This window comes from Pongo abelii, chromosome 4, assembly GCF_028885655.2.
Source record: "Pongo abelii isolate AG06213 chromosome 4, NHGRI_mPonAbe1-v2.0_pri, whole genome shotgun sequence".
In the NCBI taxonomy this organism is placed as follows: Eukaryota; Metazoa; Chordata; class Mammalia; order Primates; family Hominidae; genus Pongo; species Pongo abelii.
The window spans coordinates 186,630,110-186,647,069 of NC_071989.2; the positions used below are offsets into that span (position 1 = coordinate 186,630,110).

At 45.6% G+C, this 16,960-nt stretch overlaps 1 protein-coding gene across 1 annotated transcript in view; it reads left to right on the forward strand.

The window, feature by feature from the left end:
* The first annotated feature begins 4,795 nt into the window (after positions 1–4,795).
* LOC129056884 (uncharacterized) overlaps positions 4,796–16,960 on the forward strand; it is a 33,956-nt gene continuing 21,791 nt past the window's right edge. The window contains exons 1-4 of the mRNA XM_054546980.2: positions 4,796–4,897; positions 8,128–8,220; positions 10,677–10,747; positions 11,215–11,239. Coding sequence (XP_054402955.2) covers positions 4,867–4,897; positions 8,128–8,220; positions 10,677–10,747; positions 11,215–11,239 — 220 coding nt within the window. The 5' untranslated portion in view covers positions 4,796–4,866. The remainder of the gene's footprint in view (positions 4,898–8,127; positions 8,221–10,676; positions 10,748–11,214; positions 11,240–16,960) is intronic.

Below are 16,960 nucleotides of genomic sequence, written 5' to 3' on the forward strand. Positions count from 1 at the left end.
CCTGGGCTTGCTGGCCAGTTGCCTCTCATTGGAATGGCATCTCTTTGAGCCCTCTGCCTGTTGTCTACATTTGGGAAACCCAACAGCCTATCCCATTTTTAGTGCCCTGAGTTTAAGCATTTCTCTGCCAAAACCATCAAGCAGCTTCATCCAGAGACATCTTCATCAGTGCCTGAGTCCCCCGTGCCTTTTGAGGAGGGCGTGGGGTCATCTGATTTCTCCTGTGGGCACTGAGTCACCACCATCCTCGGGAACCCTGGGAACATTCCCAGAAGACCTCCTTCTCCCAAACCTCAGCTGTGCCCAGACCCCCTCCCCACCCACGGCAGAGGCTGCATGTTGTTGTAGGGGTGTCAGGAGCCTTGGGTCCCAGTCACAGTTCCACCATGAGTGTGAGATGTGAGTGCTGGGCCTCCGTTTCCCCGCCCAGAATGGGGAGAGGGATGTCTGTGTTCTCCAGTGGGTGGCTCAGGCCATGTGTTGGAGGAAGAGCCTCGAGGAAGAGAGGGCTGTGCCTGTGTGGGCAGAGATGGTGGCGCCTTCGAGGCCAGGGCTGACTCCCATCTCTGCTCCTCCTTCCGCTGCTCCTCCAGGCCACTCCTCTTTTCTGGGGGCCCAGGAGGAGAGGTGTCTGCAGAGGCCCTGCGCCCCACACTGGGTCCCCTGCTCCACATGTTGGGAAGAAGGAATTTAAATCTAGAACTGAGACTGCACTGCCATGATGGTGACTGTTGTCCTCATTGGACACCAGGGAGGTAGCTGTCCTTGGCATTTATTGAGTGCCTGGTGTATGCACTAGGCTGTTCATGCATCTGCAGAGCCCAGGGTTTTCTTGATGGTTTGGCAGAGAGATGCTTAAACTCAGGGCACTAGGAATAGGACAGGCTGTCGGGTTTTCCAGATGGAAGCACTGGCTTGTAGATGAGTGCAGCTGGGCCGTGGAGCCATGAGCTGAGGCAGCTGTTCCCAGAGTGCGGCTCCTGTGGACCATCCTGTCACTCCAGCCTGCTCCAGACCTCTCCACACTTGCTCAGTGCAGGGCATCAGGCCATGGCGGATGGGCGACCTGATGCCTCATTCTGCCCCTTCCTTTTATGTGTAGACACAGCCAGTGTCCAGCATACATGTTCCAATAGAGGTCACAAGACGAACAGAACGGATTCTGTGGCAGTAAGGTACCAACGTGTAAACAGCACCTGCAGCCATGCCAGGCAGGGGTTGAGTCACACGCCCCTAAACAAGGAATAAACTGTTCTGACTGCCACGGGGTTTCTTTTTCTCTAGCAGCTAAATAAGCACTATTAACAGTCGTAGCGCACCACCAGACACTGAGTAACTGGCCCCCAAGCCCTGTTCCACCAGCCATAACTAGAGCTCCAACTGGACGGGAGACCGATTTCAGTAACTCTGTCCCAGGAAGAGACCACCCGCCATGGGCTGGCTCTGGCCGGTTTACAGAAGCTGTGCACTTGTGTGCCTTTGTGTCCTGAAAAGACCTTTTGAGGTATAGGGCCTAATTGTAATACATTTAAATATTACGTCTCCACCCCATAGTGAACATGGGTCCTATGTTACATGTGTGTTTGTTCGGTATGCATGCATCAGGACCATCCTCATGAATATTCACAGCTCCTCCTGTAACCTGTCGAAGGTTTCTATTCAGCCAGCCTGTCCAGCGTAAAGCTCCTGCCCCAACTCCCCCTCCTTCCATGTGCCAGGCTCTGGCCTTGGCAGGAGGCACGCTTCCCAGCCTGCAGGATGGCCACCTTGTGGGCTATAAACTTTCATAAGAAATCACGTGTCTGGTTGTGGCAGAAGCTCCTTGGTTTAATTAGGTCTTATACCAGGCCTCAGCGACACGAAGTACCCATGTAACAAACCTGCACGTGAAGCCCCTGAACCTAAAATGAAGTGAAGAAAAAAGTCTCCTCTTGTTTTCTGAATGTATAAATGTTGTGATTTTTTTGAGTTAACAGAGTGAATGAAATGCTTCCTTTGTAGAGCAGCATTTCAGGTGTACGTTGGCTTTCATTACCCTGTTACTCCATAACCCTCTGGTTAATTTCCCTGAATATGTGTGTTTACTTGTCAGTCAACTCACAGTGGCTGAAGCAGCAGGAAAACACACACGTGTCTTACCCTTGACCTGGGTCATACAGCGGCAGGTCTTTTATCTCACGTTTGACAGGTATCTCTGTGCTGGAGATTTTCAAACAGGAATTTGTATGTGGCTTTTTAAACATGTTTGCAATTTCTCTGCTATTCTCCTCTTGAGAGGTGGGCATCTATGCCTCTTCTCATGAGGCCAGGCACTAGTGCTTACTTGTCACTGACAGGTGATGTGGAGATGCTGAGAGACTTCCCAAGCTACGTTTGAAAAAGCCACGAGCCTCTTTCTGGTTTACTCCAGTCACTCACCTGTGGCGCCCTTGGCACTAAGTCAAGGCTCTGAATATCCAAGGCCGCCCCACTGCTTGGAAGCCCCGGACACCAGAGAGTCTCCCGTAGGTCCTCCAGCCAAGCCCGATGACCCTGGCAGACCCAGGAGTGATGTCCCCTCTGGATGATCCCAACCCCTTGCTGTGGATTCAGCCCCAGCCAGTGAGCCTTCTCTGCAGGCCCCAGGCATCAACATGCAGCAAGAAGATATCTTTTCTGTGTCTTGCGTGAATTCCTATCCCCCTGAAGCATCAACAAAAGAAAATGGTTGTTTTATACCAGCATTTTGGGGTGTATATATATTTTTAATAAACTCTCAATAAATGCACCAGGAGTAACACCCTTGTAGCACATTCACAAGGTACAGAAGACGACACACTGAAATCTGGGTTTCCTCCTCTCCCTCTTCTGCAGCCTGCCAGCTCCTGCCTCTGAAAGAAATGGCTGTTTCATTTTTGTACATTTTTCCAGATTTATTAATTGAACAATCATATAGCGCTGACACCGTGACAAAGCTTTCTAAGGGCTTTGCCTACCAATGTGAAAGACCCATCTAGTTTTCATTCCCTGTAAACACTCAGGTGGCAGCAGGAAGGAAAGCCGTTTGCTCTTTTTAACTGTTCCTTATAAACGAGCTGCTTTTTTAGAAGTTGCTTTTGAATGCTGTTCCTCCAGTGAGATGGTTTTATTTTTTTTAATGTATTCTCTATTTTTTAAAACAATTTCTTCCCCAATTTGCATTGGAGATGTGAATCTGTTTTCCAGTTTTTTCTTAAGTCTCACCACTGTCTCTTTCTCTGTCTCATGCATACATATATATATGCATATACATGTATATGTATGTATGTATATATGCAAATATATGTATATTATGTGCAAACAAACACACATCTTTCTGTTCAGTTGTTAACAATTACAATTCTCCATTTAGACAGGTAATATTACTTATTCCTTCCCAAATCCTGTCTGTCACCTTCTCAATTAGGTAATCCTTGAAAAATTGGCAATGTCTGTATTAATGCAGTTTTTATACCTCATCAATGCCCATTTGATTGGATAGTTCTTAAAGCTTGTGATGAATCTGCAGTGACGGAAATTTTCGCTGAACCATTTCATATCTTAATGGGTATCCACTTTGTTTTAAACATGGTAACTCTCTCGTTTTTATTCTCTAATTTTCAGTTGTTGTGTCTTTTGGGGGCCTTGTCAGTTGCCTTCCAAGTGCTAATTCTCATGACGAGATAAGAATGGCTGTGACTGGGTGTTGATTGATGAGCCGAACACATTTAATCCTGGAGTTTGAGATTATCAGAACTCCCCATTTAGAAAATCATCCTTTATGTTTTAGAAAATCATCATTGTATGTTGAACATACAATGCTTCTTTTTTCTTCATCTCCGAGTGAACAGCCAGTCTTTCATGTATACATTCACAGAGAAATCTCTCAAGAACTCAAAGAGATTCAGAAATTAGTAAGTCTGCAACTTAGTTACATACAGAGAAAAACAGTAGATAATATAGATAGGTGATAAGATATTTTATACAATTACTATGAGTTATATTCTTAGAGATCGACTTTTAAAAATTGAATTTAGGCTGGGCCCAGTGGCTTCCTCCTGTAATCCCAGCATTTTGGGAAGCCGAGGTGGGTGGATCACCTGAGGGCAGGAGTTCAAGACCAGCTTGGCCAACACGGTGAAACCCCATCTCTACTAAACGTACAAAAATTAGCCGGGCGTGGTGGTGCATGCCTATAGTTCCAGCTACTCGGGAGGCTGAGGCGGGAGAATCACTTGAATCTGAGGGGTGGAGGTTGCAGTGAGCCAAGATCGCACCACTGGACTCTAGCCTGGGTGACAGAGCGAGACTCTGGTCTCAAAAAAAAAAAAAAAAAAAAAATTGAATTTATACTAAGGGATTTTAAACTTTCATCTGGAATAAATTTAAAATTGTTGAATATGGAAATTGCTGATGACTCAGGAATAGTAAGATGGGATGGGGATAGTATTTCAAATCAAGGAAGGAACCTCATTTTATTCTGAATGTGTTAGTTTTCACCCTCTTCACCCTGAAATTTTCACTATCAAATATATTTGGAAGGCAGGTCTTTTTTCCTCATTTAACAATTATTTCATACACAGGGAATAGTACTGTGGATGTGGGATTCAGATTTTGAAATGAGGCATGAACTCTGAGTGGCCCCTTGTCCTTGTGAAAGTGCACTGGTCTAGATAGTGACAGTTGGACCCCAGAGTGTGGCACGTGTTCCTGTGTTCATTTGAACATTCTCTGATGACCTGTCGCTGAGGTCATGTGATGATGCGTATCCTGTCTTCCACCTCAACTGCCCCTGGCTGTGTTTCAACTGCCGCTGGCTGTGTTTCAACTGCTGCTGTGTTGGGACTGCCCGCTAGACTACTCACCAAAATGGGAGGCTGCCTCTGCTGCTGTGGTGAAGGTGGGTTCATTTCCCTCTTCTCACTGCAGTTTCTTCAGATGGGCCACTTGTACTTAAAATGTTTTCCTGATTTATTTATTTTTTCCCCACCTCCAGTTTGTCTACAGATTTACAAATTGGTTTTAGAGTTTTATGACTCAATTTGTATTTTTGATTCTGCTATCAAGCTTTCTGCCTTAAATATTTTCCTCTGTTTAGAAAAATGTACTGTTTCCAAGGCCAATTTTATACACACTTCCATAGAATAGACCCAGAAGAAACGCAACAGCATTTCCTTAGTCATATCGGGAGATCTTGATACCGATTACAGTGTGAGATGTTCCATGAAAGGCAGATGACAGGCCAAAGTCTTCTAAATTGAGATGTGAAAATCTTAAATCAAACGTTGAAACAGCTGGAATCCAGAGATTTTTAGAAAATAAACTGAGATCTTCTGGTGGGAAACACAGTAGCCTAGTTAAGAGGTTTTGAGGGATTGTTTTAAATTAAAGACATTTTAAAAACATAAACACAATCAAGTGGATATACAAAGTTACAAAATAGAAAAAATTATTAGAGGTTATAAAAGGTTTATGAAAATCTTACTTTGTAGTCAAAACTGACTGGGGTAGATAGATTTATTGATAAGGTCTTATTAAAATTAGCTACAATGTTAAAAATACTGTAATACCAAACTAAAATTTTGGTTTAAAAATAAGCTTTTGTTAAGGTAGATAATTTGTTCTCAATGAAATTATAAGAGGTAATAATTTTTTCTTCTGAAATCTTTTTTTTGTTAAACTTCTCAGATTTATACCTCAGAGGTTCGAATTTTTCTGTGTCTCTTTACACCTCAGTTACAGGTCCCACATCATTGCCTTCTGTTTCTTTTCCCCTGGAAAAGGCGCATCTTTATACTTGGCTTTGATGATAACTCTCTCCTTTAAATTTTCATCCGCCCCCACCCAGGTTCTAATTCTGCTGCTGTAATACTAAAATGCTCATTTTAAAGGTCTGAAATACTAATGTTTGTCTCAGTTGTAAAATGATTTTGTACTCTTGGCCTTTTGCTATGTCTTAATTGTTTCAGGTGATCAGAAAGCCTCCCATGCTGTTAGTTAGAGCCAGGTATCCCCCTGCTCAAGTTACTAGCAGTTTGTTTACACTTCTCTGTAATACAGTATTCACTCATGACTGAACACACGCTGTGTCTCATTAAATCGAGTACCCTTCTCATGAGGTGTGACTTCCAAGTTATTCAATAGGCTTCATTTAAGCACTGCCCATTCCCAGGCAGGCCTTAGTTCAGCCTGCTCAGATAGTTGCTCAGACGAGTAGTCAGTGAGACAGTGGGGGTCACAGATTTAATTCATTCAGTCACTTAAGCGCCAGCCCTGATGGCCACATTTTCAGTTAACTGCTCATGCAGGGTTGGTCAGTTGAAGGGAAGTTGATTCTTGGCACAGCCATCAGGTGGCGGTTGGCTTAGAATGTTCTGAGTTCTGAGCCATCTTGGGGACCAAGTAGACCGTTGGTCCCTTGGGGTGGTCACTGGTCATGAGGGTGCTCACCACCAGGCAGCTGGCAGTGTGAAGCTGCTGGGGAACGATGGCCAGACATTTGAATTTGTTCAGGAGGCTTTGTTTGCAGGCAAGTGCCGTATTTTAGGTGAAGAATGAAAATCTAGAGACAGAAGTTTTGCTTTGTTTGAATGATTTGAGCTCTTCTCTGGACTTAGCCCCCTCCAGGCATCCACCTTCCTGAAGAGACTTTGGGGCAGGAGGATTGAGAAAGGGAGTGAAGAGAGCTCCTGGTCAGGGTTCAGGCCATGATTTAGAGGTCTCAGGGATTCAGGGATCTCTGTCCCCAGAAAACCATCTACATTCTTGTCCCAGATCCATCACTTCTGAGTGCTGTGACTCTGGGCAGGTCACTTCAAATCCCTCATTTCACCTCCCTGAGCTGTCAACTCTGGGCGGCAGCCCCTGCCCTGCTTATCCCTCCAGGCTGATGTGGGCATCACAGGAAAGAACAGAAACTATCTTGAGCTCTAAAGCATCAGGCCCATGTGAAGGAGAAAGAAAATTTCATCCTCTACTGCCCTGGAGCCCCCCAAGTGCCTTCTCTATATTAACCACTGCCAAGGGCCTGGCTTATTTCTTCAGACATGTAATGATTGAACACTTTATGGCACTCAGGAAACACCTGTTTTCTTCAGAATTTACCCTGTTTAATTACTTTTAGCCTTAGAATGTAACATAGGCCATTATGAACATTTCCACACTCAGAAGAGGGAACTGAGGCACAGAAGGGTCTATAGAACTTCTCAGTTCATGTAGCTTCCAAATAAGGACTTGAGCCCAGACCTTTGTGCACCAGTTCCCCGTGCTCTTGGTCACTCCCATCTGCCACCCTTCCACCTTGTCTCATCTCTGTACAGGGATTTGCCTACATAGTCGGTCTGCACCGTTGTAAGTGCAATCCACAGTGCAAATTCTTCCTAACGCCCAACTCAGATTCAGGAGGCTTATCTCTGCAGATGGTGACAGTGGACAATGGATCAAACATTGAACCCAGTGGTCCGCAGCCTTTTTGACACCAGGGACCAGTTTCATGGAACATAATTTTTCAAAGGACGAGGGTGAGGTGGGAGGATGCGTTCAGGATGATTCTTGCACATTTATTGTGCACTTTATTATTATGTGGTAATAATTAATGAAGTAATTCTGCAACTCACCATAATGTAGAATCAGTGGGAGCCCTGAGCTTATTTTCCTGCAACCAGACAGTCCCGTCTGGGGGTGTTGGGAGACAGTGACCCATCATCAGGCATTAGATTCTCATAAAGCACATGCAGCCTAGATCCCTGGCCTGTGCAGCTCACAGTAGGGTTTGCGCTTCTATGAGAATCTAAAGCCGTGGCTAATCTGACAGGAGGTGGAACTCAGGCGGTGCTGGGAGTGGTGGGGAGCGGCTGTAAATACAGATGAAGCTTTGCTCCCAGCCGGCTGCTCACGCCCTGCTGTGCAGCCCAGTTCTGAACAGGCCACACACTATCGATGGCCCAGGGGTTGGGGACCCCTGATTTAACCCATTTCCCATTTGGAAAAGAAAAGTGCAGCTCGCTGGCAGCACAGTGTTCTCGGGGAACACAGGAAATGGATTGAACTGTGAATAAACGATTCCTCATTTCTCTATGGTCTTCTGCAGCAAGATGTCAACAGCTGTCTTTATTTTCTTACATTTCCCAGATAATTGCTGGGATGAAGTGGAATCCACACAGAGAGTCAGAGAGGATGTGTGCCCTGATCATAATTTGCCTCCTGCAGAGCGGCGACGTAGAGGTACTGTGGAAATTCACTCACCCTTGCAAGCATAAGGATTCCAGATTCTTCAGTGTCCCACACTTCAGACCACTCTGACATTGCTACACTGTGTCTTCTTTATTTCCTGTGTGCAAATTGACTAGTGTAGCACTAGTCAATCACTAGTCTGACTGTATTTCCACTTCAAGTTTGGTTCACTTTTAATCGTAAAGAACATCTCAATGCAAGGTTTAGATATTTAGCTGACTGTTAGACATTGGCTAAAATGGAACTCTTCCTGAGATAATGTTGCGCATTTTCAAACAAATGCAGATCATGTGAAACTTGTAAATTCACATAAAAATTGAAATAGTACAGAAAGTTCCCATATACCCTCCCCCCTCAGTATCTTTTTTATGATCACATCTTACATGAATATGGTGCATTTGTTATAGTGGCTGAAGCAATAGTGATATCTTCTTCTTAATGAACGTCTAGAGTTTGCAGTAAGGCTCACCCGGTGTTGTTCAGCCTACGGATTTTGACAAACTCATAATGTCATTCATCACCCAGACAGAAAAGTTTCGCACTCAAAACATGACCGGTGCTGCACCTCTTAGTCCCTTTCTTCTTTTCTTAGGACCCCTGACTACCATAGATCATTTATTTTACTGCCTCTGCAGATGTTCTTTCCCCAAATTCTATAGAGTTGGAGTCATAAAGTATGCAGTCACTTAGGACTAACTGATTTCACTTAGCAATATACGTGCAAGATTTTTCCTATCTTTTTGTAGCTTAACGGCTTACTAATTTTTATCAGTGAATCATATTCCATTGGGTTCCTGTAACAATTTGGGTTGGTGCACTCACCACCTGAAGAGCATCTCAGCTGCTTCCAGTTCAGGCGATTATGAATACAGCTGCCCTCATTCTCGTGCAGATTTTGCAATGGGCATAATTTTAAAATGTAACTGGGTAAATGTTTAGAATTTTAATCAGTTGTCTATATAATAAGACTATGTTTTCCCTTGTAAGAATTAGGTAGAATTCAGTAAAATCATTTTTAAAAATGCATTTTTAAAAAAGTTCTTATTGATTTAATTTCTGTAATAGATATAAGCCTACTCAGATTATCTGAGTCTCCTTTGGGTACTTATGATATAGTTTCTGCCTTCGAAGGAATTTGTTATTTTTATCTAAGCTGTCAAATTTGTGAGCATAGACTTATTCTAAGTATTCTTTTATTATCTGCTTGATATTAATGGGATCAGCAGGAATGATTCTTCCTTTTATTTATATTATTTGTAAATTGTGTCTCCTAGCTTTTCTTGGTGGTTAGCCTGGCTGGAGGTTTATCAATTCTATTTATCTTTCCTATGAAGCAGCCCTTGGTTTTGTTTCTTTTATCATTTCTATTATAATGATTTCTGTAAATAATTTTTTGTTCTGTTTTTATGTCTGGTTTACATTACACTATAGTTTTTTCTCTAGCTTTCTAAGGTGGAAGGTAAGAATACAGAATTAAGATTGTTTTTAGTTTTGTTTGTTTGTTTGTTTTTTTAAGACAAAGTCTTGCTATGTCTCCAAGGCTGGAGTGCAATGGCACGATCTTGACTCACAGCAACCTCCACCTCCCGGATTCAAGTGATTCTCCCATCTCAGCCTCCCTAGAAGCTGCGATTGCAGGCACCCGCCACCACACCCGCCTAATTTTTGTATTTTTAGTGGGGGCGGGGTTTCACAGTGTTGGTCAGGCTTGTCTCAAACTCCTGACCTCAAGTGGTCCACCCGCCTTGGCCTCCCAAAGTGCTGGGATTACAGTGCGAGCCACTGCATCTGGCCTGTTTTTAGTTTTCTATACAGCATTCGGAACTAATGCTCTGAAGTGTGCACTTAATAATTAAAATAATACATATTATGTATTTTTCACCACAATAATGCTTTAAAATCCAATAATATCGGGTGACTGAAGCAGGAGAATCGCTTGATCCCAGGAGGCGGAGGTTGCAGTGAGCCGAGATCACACCACTGCACTCCAGCCTGGGCAACAGAGTGAGACTCTGTCTCAAAAAAAAAAAAAAAAAAAAAAAAAAAAATCCAATAATAGAGATGATAAGTTGCAGAAGGAGCATATGTAGATTCAGGAATGTTAAACATAGTAACTTTTTTTAAAACAGAGGACATTTTCCAGGCCTCTTTCTGTGAGCAGACCCTGTCGTGGAGTGATGTTGTGCATTTGTGTGCTGCCTGTGTGAACACTGCCTACTTCACAGTGATGAGGGTGGCTTAGCCAGGGACCCGAGGCTGTGTCTCCCAGGGCTCTCCTGATGGTGTCCTTTGCCTGCCTTCACCACCAAGGAGGGTGGCCCAGCAGCAGCTCTGCCCGTGCTCTCACCCACCTCCTCCACACACCCCAGCCCTGTGTCCTCAGCACCCAAGGCTGCCAGAGGTCCTTCAGCAGCTCCCACGGCTGACAGTGACTCTATGTTTCCTAGGATTCTTCTGCCGCCTGAAATGGCGATTTCCCTCACTGGATTCTTGGGACCTGATCCGGGCAGCACACTCGGTAAAGTCTTCTTTCTTTGTCTGAGATGGGAATTTTATTTCTTTTGGATTCTTTCTATTTTCTCCGAATTAAGATCTGTCATTCTTACCATGGACTTTACAGATGAGCCGCAGGATTTCTTCGTGGGCAGAGGCATGTGAGGGCCCATTCATTGCCAACTTGGAACTTGTTCCAGATGGCACTCGTAGATGACAGTGTTAGTGACAAACTGCATGGCAGAGAGCAATGTCCTCAGGAGAAATGCATTCCTGAAAACAGCGGTGACTTTGCAACCAGAAATCATGTTTGAAAATCTCATACAACAGTCTTGTGCATTTCCACAAGTGTCTTCTAGGCTTTATTTGGGGGCCATTGCCTCGAGCACTATCTCCCGACCAGTTTTCTAATGTCACCAAGTGGAGAAAAGACCCATGAACACAGGACACAGCATGGTCTGACGCTCACGGTGTGTTCCTTTCTCTCTGCAGACACAGTCAGCGATTGACCTGTACAGTACGTACTCTGGGATCTCCCATTTGATAAGGAAAAATCTTAGCTTTGAGAAAGGTGACACTTTCCTCCCTACTTTTGCTGGAGAACCACCCTGGTTTGAGCTTCCTGCTAGAAATGAGGTTTGGGCAGTTCAGTGTGAAAAAATGAAGAGTTTAGTCAGCAACTGTGGCCATCCACTATAGTTCCCAGAATCAGTGATGTCATTTAAATAGGAATAGGGTGCATTGGGGTGGGAGGTGTGGAGGAGAGAGTCCGTGTGGAGTGATGGTGAATGTATTTGGGAGTGCGTGCATTTCTCTAGAAAGCATGTTCCTCTGTGCAAAGCATGACCCAAAGATCAATGTTCTAGAAACAAAATTCCATCCCCGCATCAGTCAACACTTCATGCTTTACCACAGCTGTACCTGAAGGTTAGTTTAACATCCCCTGTCCTCAGATTGGAGATGGTAGAGAGATGAATTTCCCAAGCTCTCAATTTCCTGAATGGGAAAGGTGAATGTGAACTCAGGAATGGGTGAAAGGTTGACGTGATGCTACTGCGCAGTCCTCACGTGGCCCTGATATAACTGGTCACCGCACCAGGGAGTTCCAGCGTCTGTGTGTGCATGTGGAAGTATGACAGCCTAGAGAGATCCCAGACACTGCCCGGCATTGTAAGATGTTCTCAGTGATGGCGAAAGGCAGGGTAGCAATACGGTGGACTTTGGGGTGGCCCTTCATGTGAAACCCACATAGGGGAGTCACAGGCTTTTGGCTGCAGTGGTGGTGTCATTTGTCAGCTCTTGTTCAAAAGCAGAGAGTAATCAGGGATATGTCTTGTTGTATTTAAAGATATGATTGGACCCAATGGGGGGGCTCATGCCTGTAATCCCAGCACTTTGGGAGGTTGAGGCAGGAAGATTACTTGAGCCCAGGAATTTAAGATCAGCCTGGGCAACAGAGTAAAACCACATCTCTACAAAAAATACAAAAATTAGCCGGGCGTGGTGACGTGCTCCTATAGTCCCAGTTTCTCAGGAGGCTGAGGTGGGAGGATTGCTTTGGCCTTGCAGGTGGAGTCTTCAGTGAGCCATGATTGTGCCACTGCATTCCATCTGGGAAACCGAGTGAGACCCTGCCACCAAAAAAAAAAAAAAAAAAAAAAAATCAGGATTATCACAAGCTCCAGCTTAGTAACACACATACCTAAGATCCAGTGTCCAATATGATGTCAAAACCACTTGGGTGTTAGCCTGGTGCCCCTCTTCCCTGCTGAAATCTCAAACAGCTGGGCTAGAGAGGGTCAGCACCCCCACATTCTTCCCCCATGACAGGCTGTCCCATTGTCAAAGCCAGTGTAAGTGTGAGCAGTAACGGACTCCACGGACACACACACACACACACACACACACACAGAAAAGAGAGTGGAAGGACAGATAGCACGTGCTAAATAGGAGTTATTTTCAAATGGGAAGAAAACTGAGTATTTTCAAAGCCTTGTTTCATTGCCTTAAAGAAATGGTGAGGAAATAAATAGAATATTTTGGTTACGATTAAGTCTTCTCTCTAAATAAAGGTTGCTAGGTGGAATGATATTTACAGCAGCACACAGGTGAATTCTAGGGAGGAACTAACCTTGGAAGGACTCAGGAAAGGAGGGCAAGTGAGCTCGGATCAGATTAGGAGGCAGGAGCCCTGAGAGGCTGCGGGGACACACAGCCTGCCCTGGGTGGTGTGCCCTGTTCGAGATGGGCTATTTCACATTGATGAGGTGGCCTGGGGATAGAAAGCCTTTCTTCCCTGCTCCTCCCTTGCACCTGCTGACCATCACTCTTTGTCTTCCTAGATTCCACCGAAGATCCCCAGAAAACGCCTCCATGGAAAGTGAAGGTGAGACCCCCTGCATTTGTCTGAGGAATACAGTTGCTTTCCTGGCTTTATCTTTCTGAATGAGCCTAAGAGATGAGCATCTGACCTTATGTATCATAGGTGACTTATACAGTGTCCTTGGTGGGGAGAATTTAGGGTGAGAGTCTGTTCCCCACTGAGGCTTGATTTTAAACAGCAGGAGAATATGACAGCATCAGCCATGCGCTGTGTGGTAGTCAGCTTTTTCCTTAGCCGCTTGATTGTCTTCTTAGAACAAAATTACTTAATTGCCAAGCAACATGGACTTAGAGGAAACATCCCCCAAGAAAAACTTGTATCTTTAGCATGAGTCAGTTTGTCCTGTTCTTCTTTTGGGTTCCTTGGACTTGAGCACTGTTTGCCATCTGGTTTTCTAATGTCACCACGTGAGGAAAAGACCTGTGCACACAGGACACACATGGTCTGGCACTCATAGCAATATGTTTTCTGTTATTACAGGAGGCCTGGATAGAGCAGGAGAGTGGTACGTATGCGGGAATCCCTCCCGTGTGAATGAAGGATCCAGGTGATGAGGAATGTGCCACTGTCTGTCTGGCTTTCCTGTAGACAGGCAGCCAGAGTTGAGCTTCCTGTTGTGACTGAGGACCTAGGCTGTGGTGGGAGAAGTGGTTGTTCCAGTGAAGGATCTATGGGCACATTCTGCAGTCCTTGAGAGGAACCGCATTCTCTGTGTGTGGGGCGGGTTTGTGTGCACGGGACTGGTGTGTGTCTGTGTGAATGAGTGTAGTGTGATGCTGACTGTGCCTGGGTGTGTGTGTGTGTGTGTGTTTCCCTAGATACATGTCTCCCCTTTATTAGTGTCCACCTTCTTAATATAAAAATGCCATCACTCTTGCAGCCTGATGAGAGGCACAGGTAATTATTAGTGAAAACGTAAGCTTGCGATGTGTGCAGTTTATTGCATGCAAGGAACACTTCAATTAATCCAAAGGAAATCCTGTCAACACCCAGAAAATGTTCATTGGGTACTAATAGAACAAAACTCTTAGGATCCCTACTAATTCATTTTTATTTTTCATTGGGAATCCCCTTCTAAACCTCATTTTTCAATAAACCTCACCTGGTAACAGGCCTTCCCATTTCCTCCTGGCATTGCAGTGGTCGTGACACCTCACTGTTGCCACTTCCCTCCTTCACAAGCCTTTTCTACTAAAGTCCGCAGAACTGGTCCTCCATGACCCATCTTCAGCATGGGTAGTGGGGCGGGGCTTCTTTCTTTGCAGGGAGACCCTGGGGTAGCCCCATGCTGTGACCAGTTTTGGTAGGAGACTGAGGAAAGAGGAGCCTGCAGGCAGGGTTGGGGTAAAATCACTTGACTCACTTCATTGCGGCCTCATATGGACCATCAGATAATGTGACCCAGAATAGAGAACGCCAGGGTCATGTAGAGGCTCAGCCTCCAGCACTCAGCCTAGTTATGGTTTCTGTGTGTTCGGCTCAGGAAACAGAGCAACAGGACAAGAGGACCAAGGGGTTTGCCCAAGGGTCTGAGTGGCAGGGTGAGCACTTACCTTCCTCCTAGCAGGATGTAGGGAGGCTCATGAATTGCAGGTGGGGAAAAGACAGACTCAGCTGTGGGACAGCAGAGACTCCATGATGCTCCCGTTGCACCCACTGTTGACGAAGTTACTTCTTTGCCTCCAAAGTCCTGTGCAAAAAACAACTCAGGGTGGTTGGTTTCAGTCCACATGAATCTAAAATGAGCCAAGTTATGGTTTGAGTTTCTTTGGAGTGTGCATTTGGAAGAAACTTCTTATATGTCATTTGGATTGCTACGTAGGTGACAATATTTTTCCTACTTTTCAATAGAATGAGGCTGTGTGATTTTAAAATGTCCCTTGTTTGTCCCAGGAAGTATGTCCTCATAGCCAAATTTCCCTAGTCATCTTTACGCTCTAGAGTATAGTTTTTCTGTGGTACTGAGGTGGCCTTCTGTTGTGTGTGATTAAAGGTACCCGTCGGTGTTACCAACACTGAAGTTCTAAAACCTCATGGCCAGCCGCCCCGTGGGCTCCATGAGAGAGCAGAGCACAGCCTGGGCCTGGGCCTGGGCCTGAAAAGGAACGTGCTTTAGAGGAGCAGGAAGAAGGCATGAGGATATCCAAGCCGTGGGGGAAAGCCAAGGTTGAAAGGTCAGGAGAGTCAGGCCAATGTCGTGCCCTGGGCGCAGCCAGGATGTTCGGGCCCATCTGACGGGGAAGGAGCAGAGCTTGGACTTCAGGGCTGGCATGAGCACTGCCTGGCCATCTTTCCAAGAGCCTGGAGAGAGGAGCTGCTTTTTCATTTGTCTTCTCCATCTTTCCGTGTTGATGGCAATAACGCAATCAGAAATTAGTGAGAGGCAAATAAGAGGAGTGAATTCCCAAAATACCTGACTTGGACGCGGGGGATACGATGAGCAGGGTTGGACATCAGAGTCAGGCCAGACAGAGCCGTCCTCAGCCCTGCTCTCCCTGTGGCTGGGACAGAGAACAGCATTTACTTTTCACCAGCTTCTGGAAGTCACCTGACAGCTGGTCCTTGTGTAGATACTGTTGGCCAAGGTTGGTCTATCCCACAATCCCATTTACCTGGAGGGAGCCTCACAGCTCCTGGCCAGGGCAGCTGCTTCACACTAGTTGCAGCAGAGGTAGGAGGGGAGCCAGTTCCAGTGCAGGATGAGCTAAGCAAAGGGTGGGGCTGCCCCAGAGGCCAGGTGTTTCTTGCAAATCTCCCTTGGATTGAGCTGCTTGCCGGAAATGAGGTTTGGACAGTTTGGTTGGAAAACATTGAGTCTAGTAAAGAACTGTGAGCATCCCAGTCTGGTCCCTGAGGCAGTGGTGTCATTTAGATGGAAGAGGGCGGTGTGCATCAGGGTGGGAGGTATGGAGGAGGGAGTCTGTGTAAAGGGATCATAAATGTCTTTGGGAGTGTGTGTGCATTTCCCCAGAAAGCATGTTCCTATGTGCAAAGCACAACACAAGGATTACTGTTCTAAACACAAAATTCATCACCATCGTACGCATCACATCAATCAACCCTTTCATCCTCCACGGCAGCTGTATCTGAAGGTAAGTTTCCTGTTCTCCCTCCTCAGATAGAGATGGTGTGGAGATGAATTTCCCGAGCTCTTGGTCTCCTAAATGGAAGAGACAAATGTGAACTCAAGAATGGGTGAAACATGGATGCGATGGGCTACTATTGCGCCTTCATCAGACAGCCCTGGCGTAACTCATGACCGTGCCAGGGAGTTCCAGCACCTATGTGTGCGTGTGGCAGTATGACAGCCTGTAGAGATTTTAAGCACTGTCATTACAGGATGGTCTTAGTGGTCACCTAACACCGCGTAGGAATAGCTACATTTTACAGAGGAATCTGGTGTGGTCATTAATGCGAGGCACACTTGCAGAGCTCAGAGGGTTCTGGCGGCATGATGGGTTCATTCCCCAGCTCCTGGTGGAGAGCGGAGAAGAATCAAGGACATATTCTGTTGTATTTAAGAACATAGTAACCACAAGCCTTAGAAATGCTCCAGTTCACTAGCACACGCACCTAAGGCACAGCACCAAGCAGGAGCTCAAGGAACAACTTGGGTGTTAGCCTGGTGCCCATCTCCCCTGCTGGAATTCCTGCGCAGCTGGGATGGAGAGGGTCAGCGCCCCCACCTGCTGCTTCCAGGACGGGCTCTCCCAGTGTCAGAGCCAGTGAGAGCCTGAGCAGTAGCAGATCCCTGGACACGTGTGTTGAAAAGGGAGACCGGAAGGACAGATGGCACATGTGACATGTCATGTTTAAATAGTAGGATAATTGTGAGTATTTTCAAATCTTTAATTT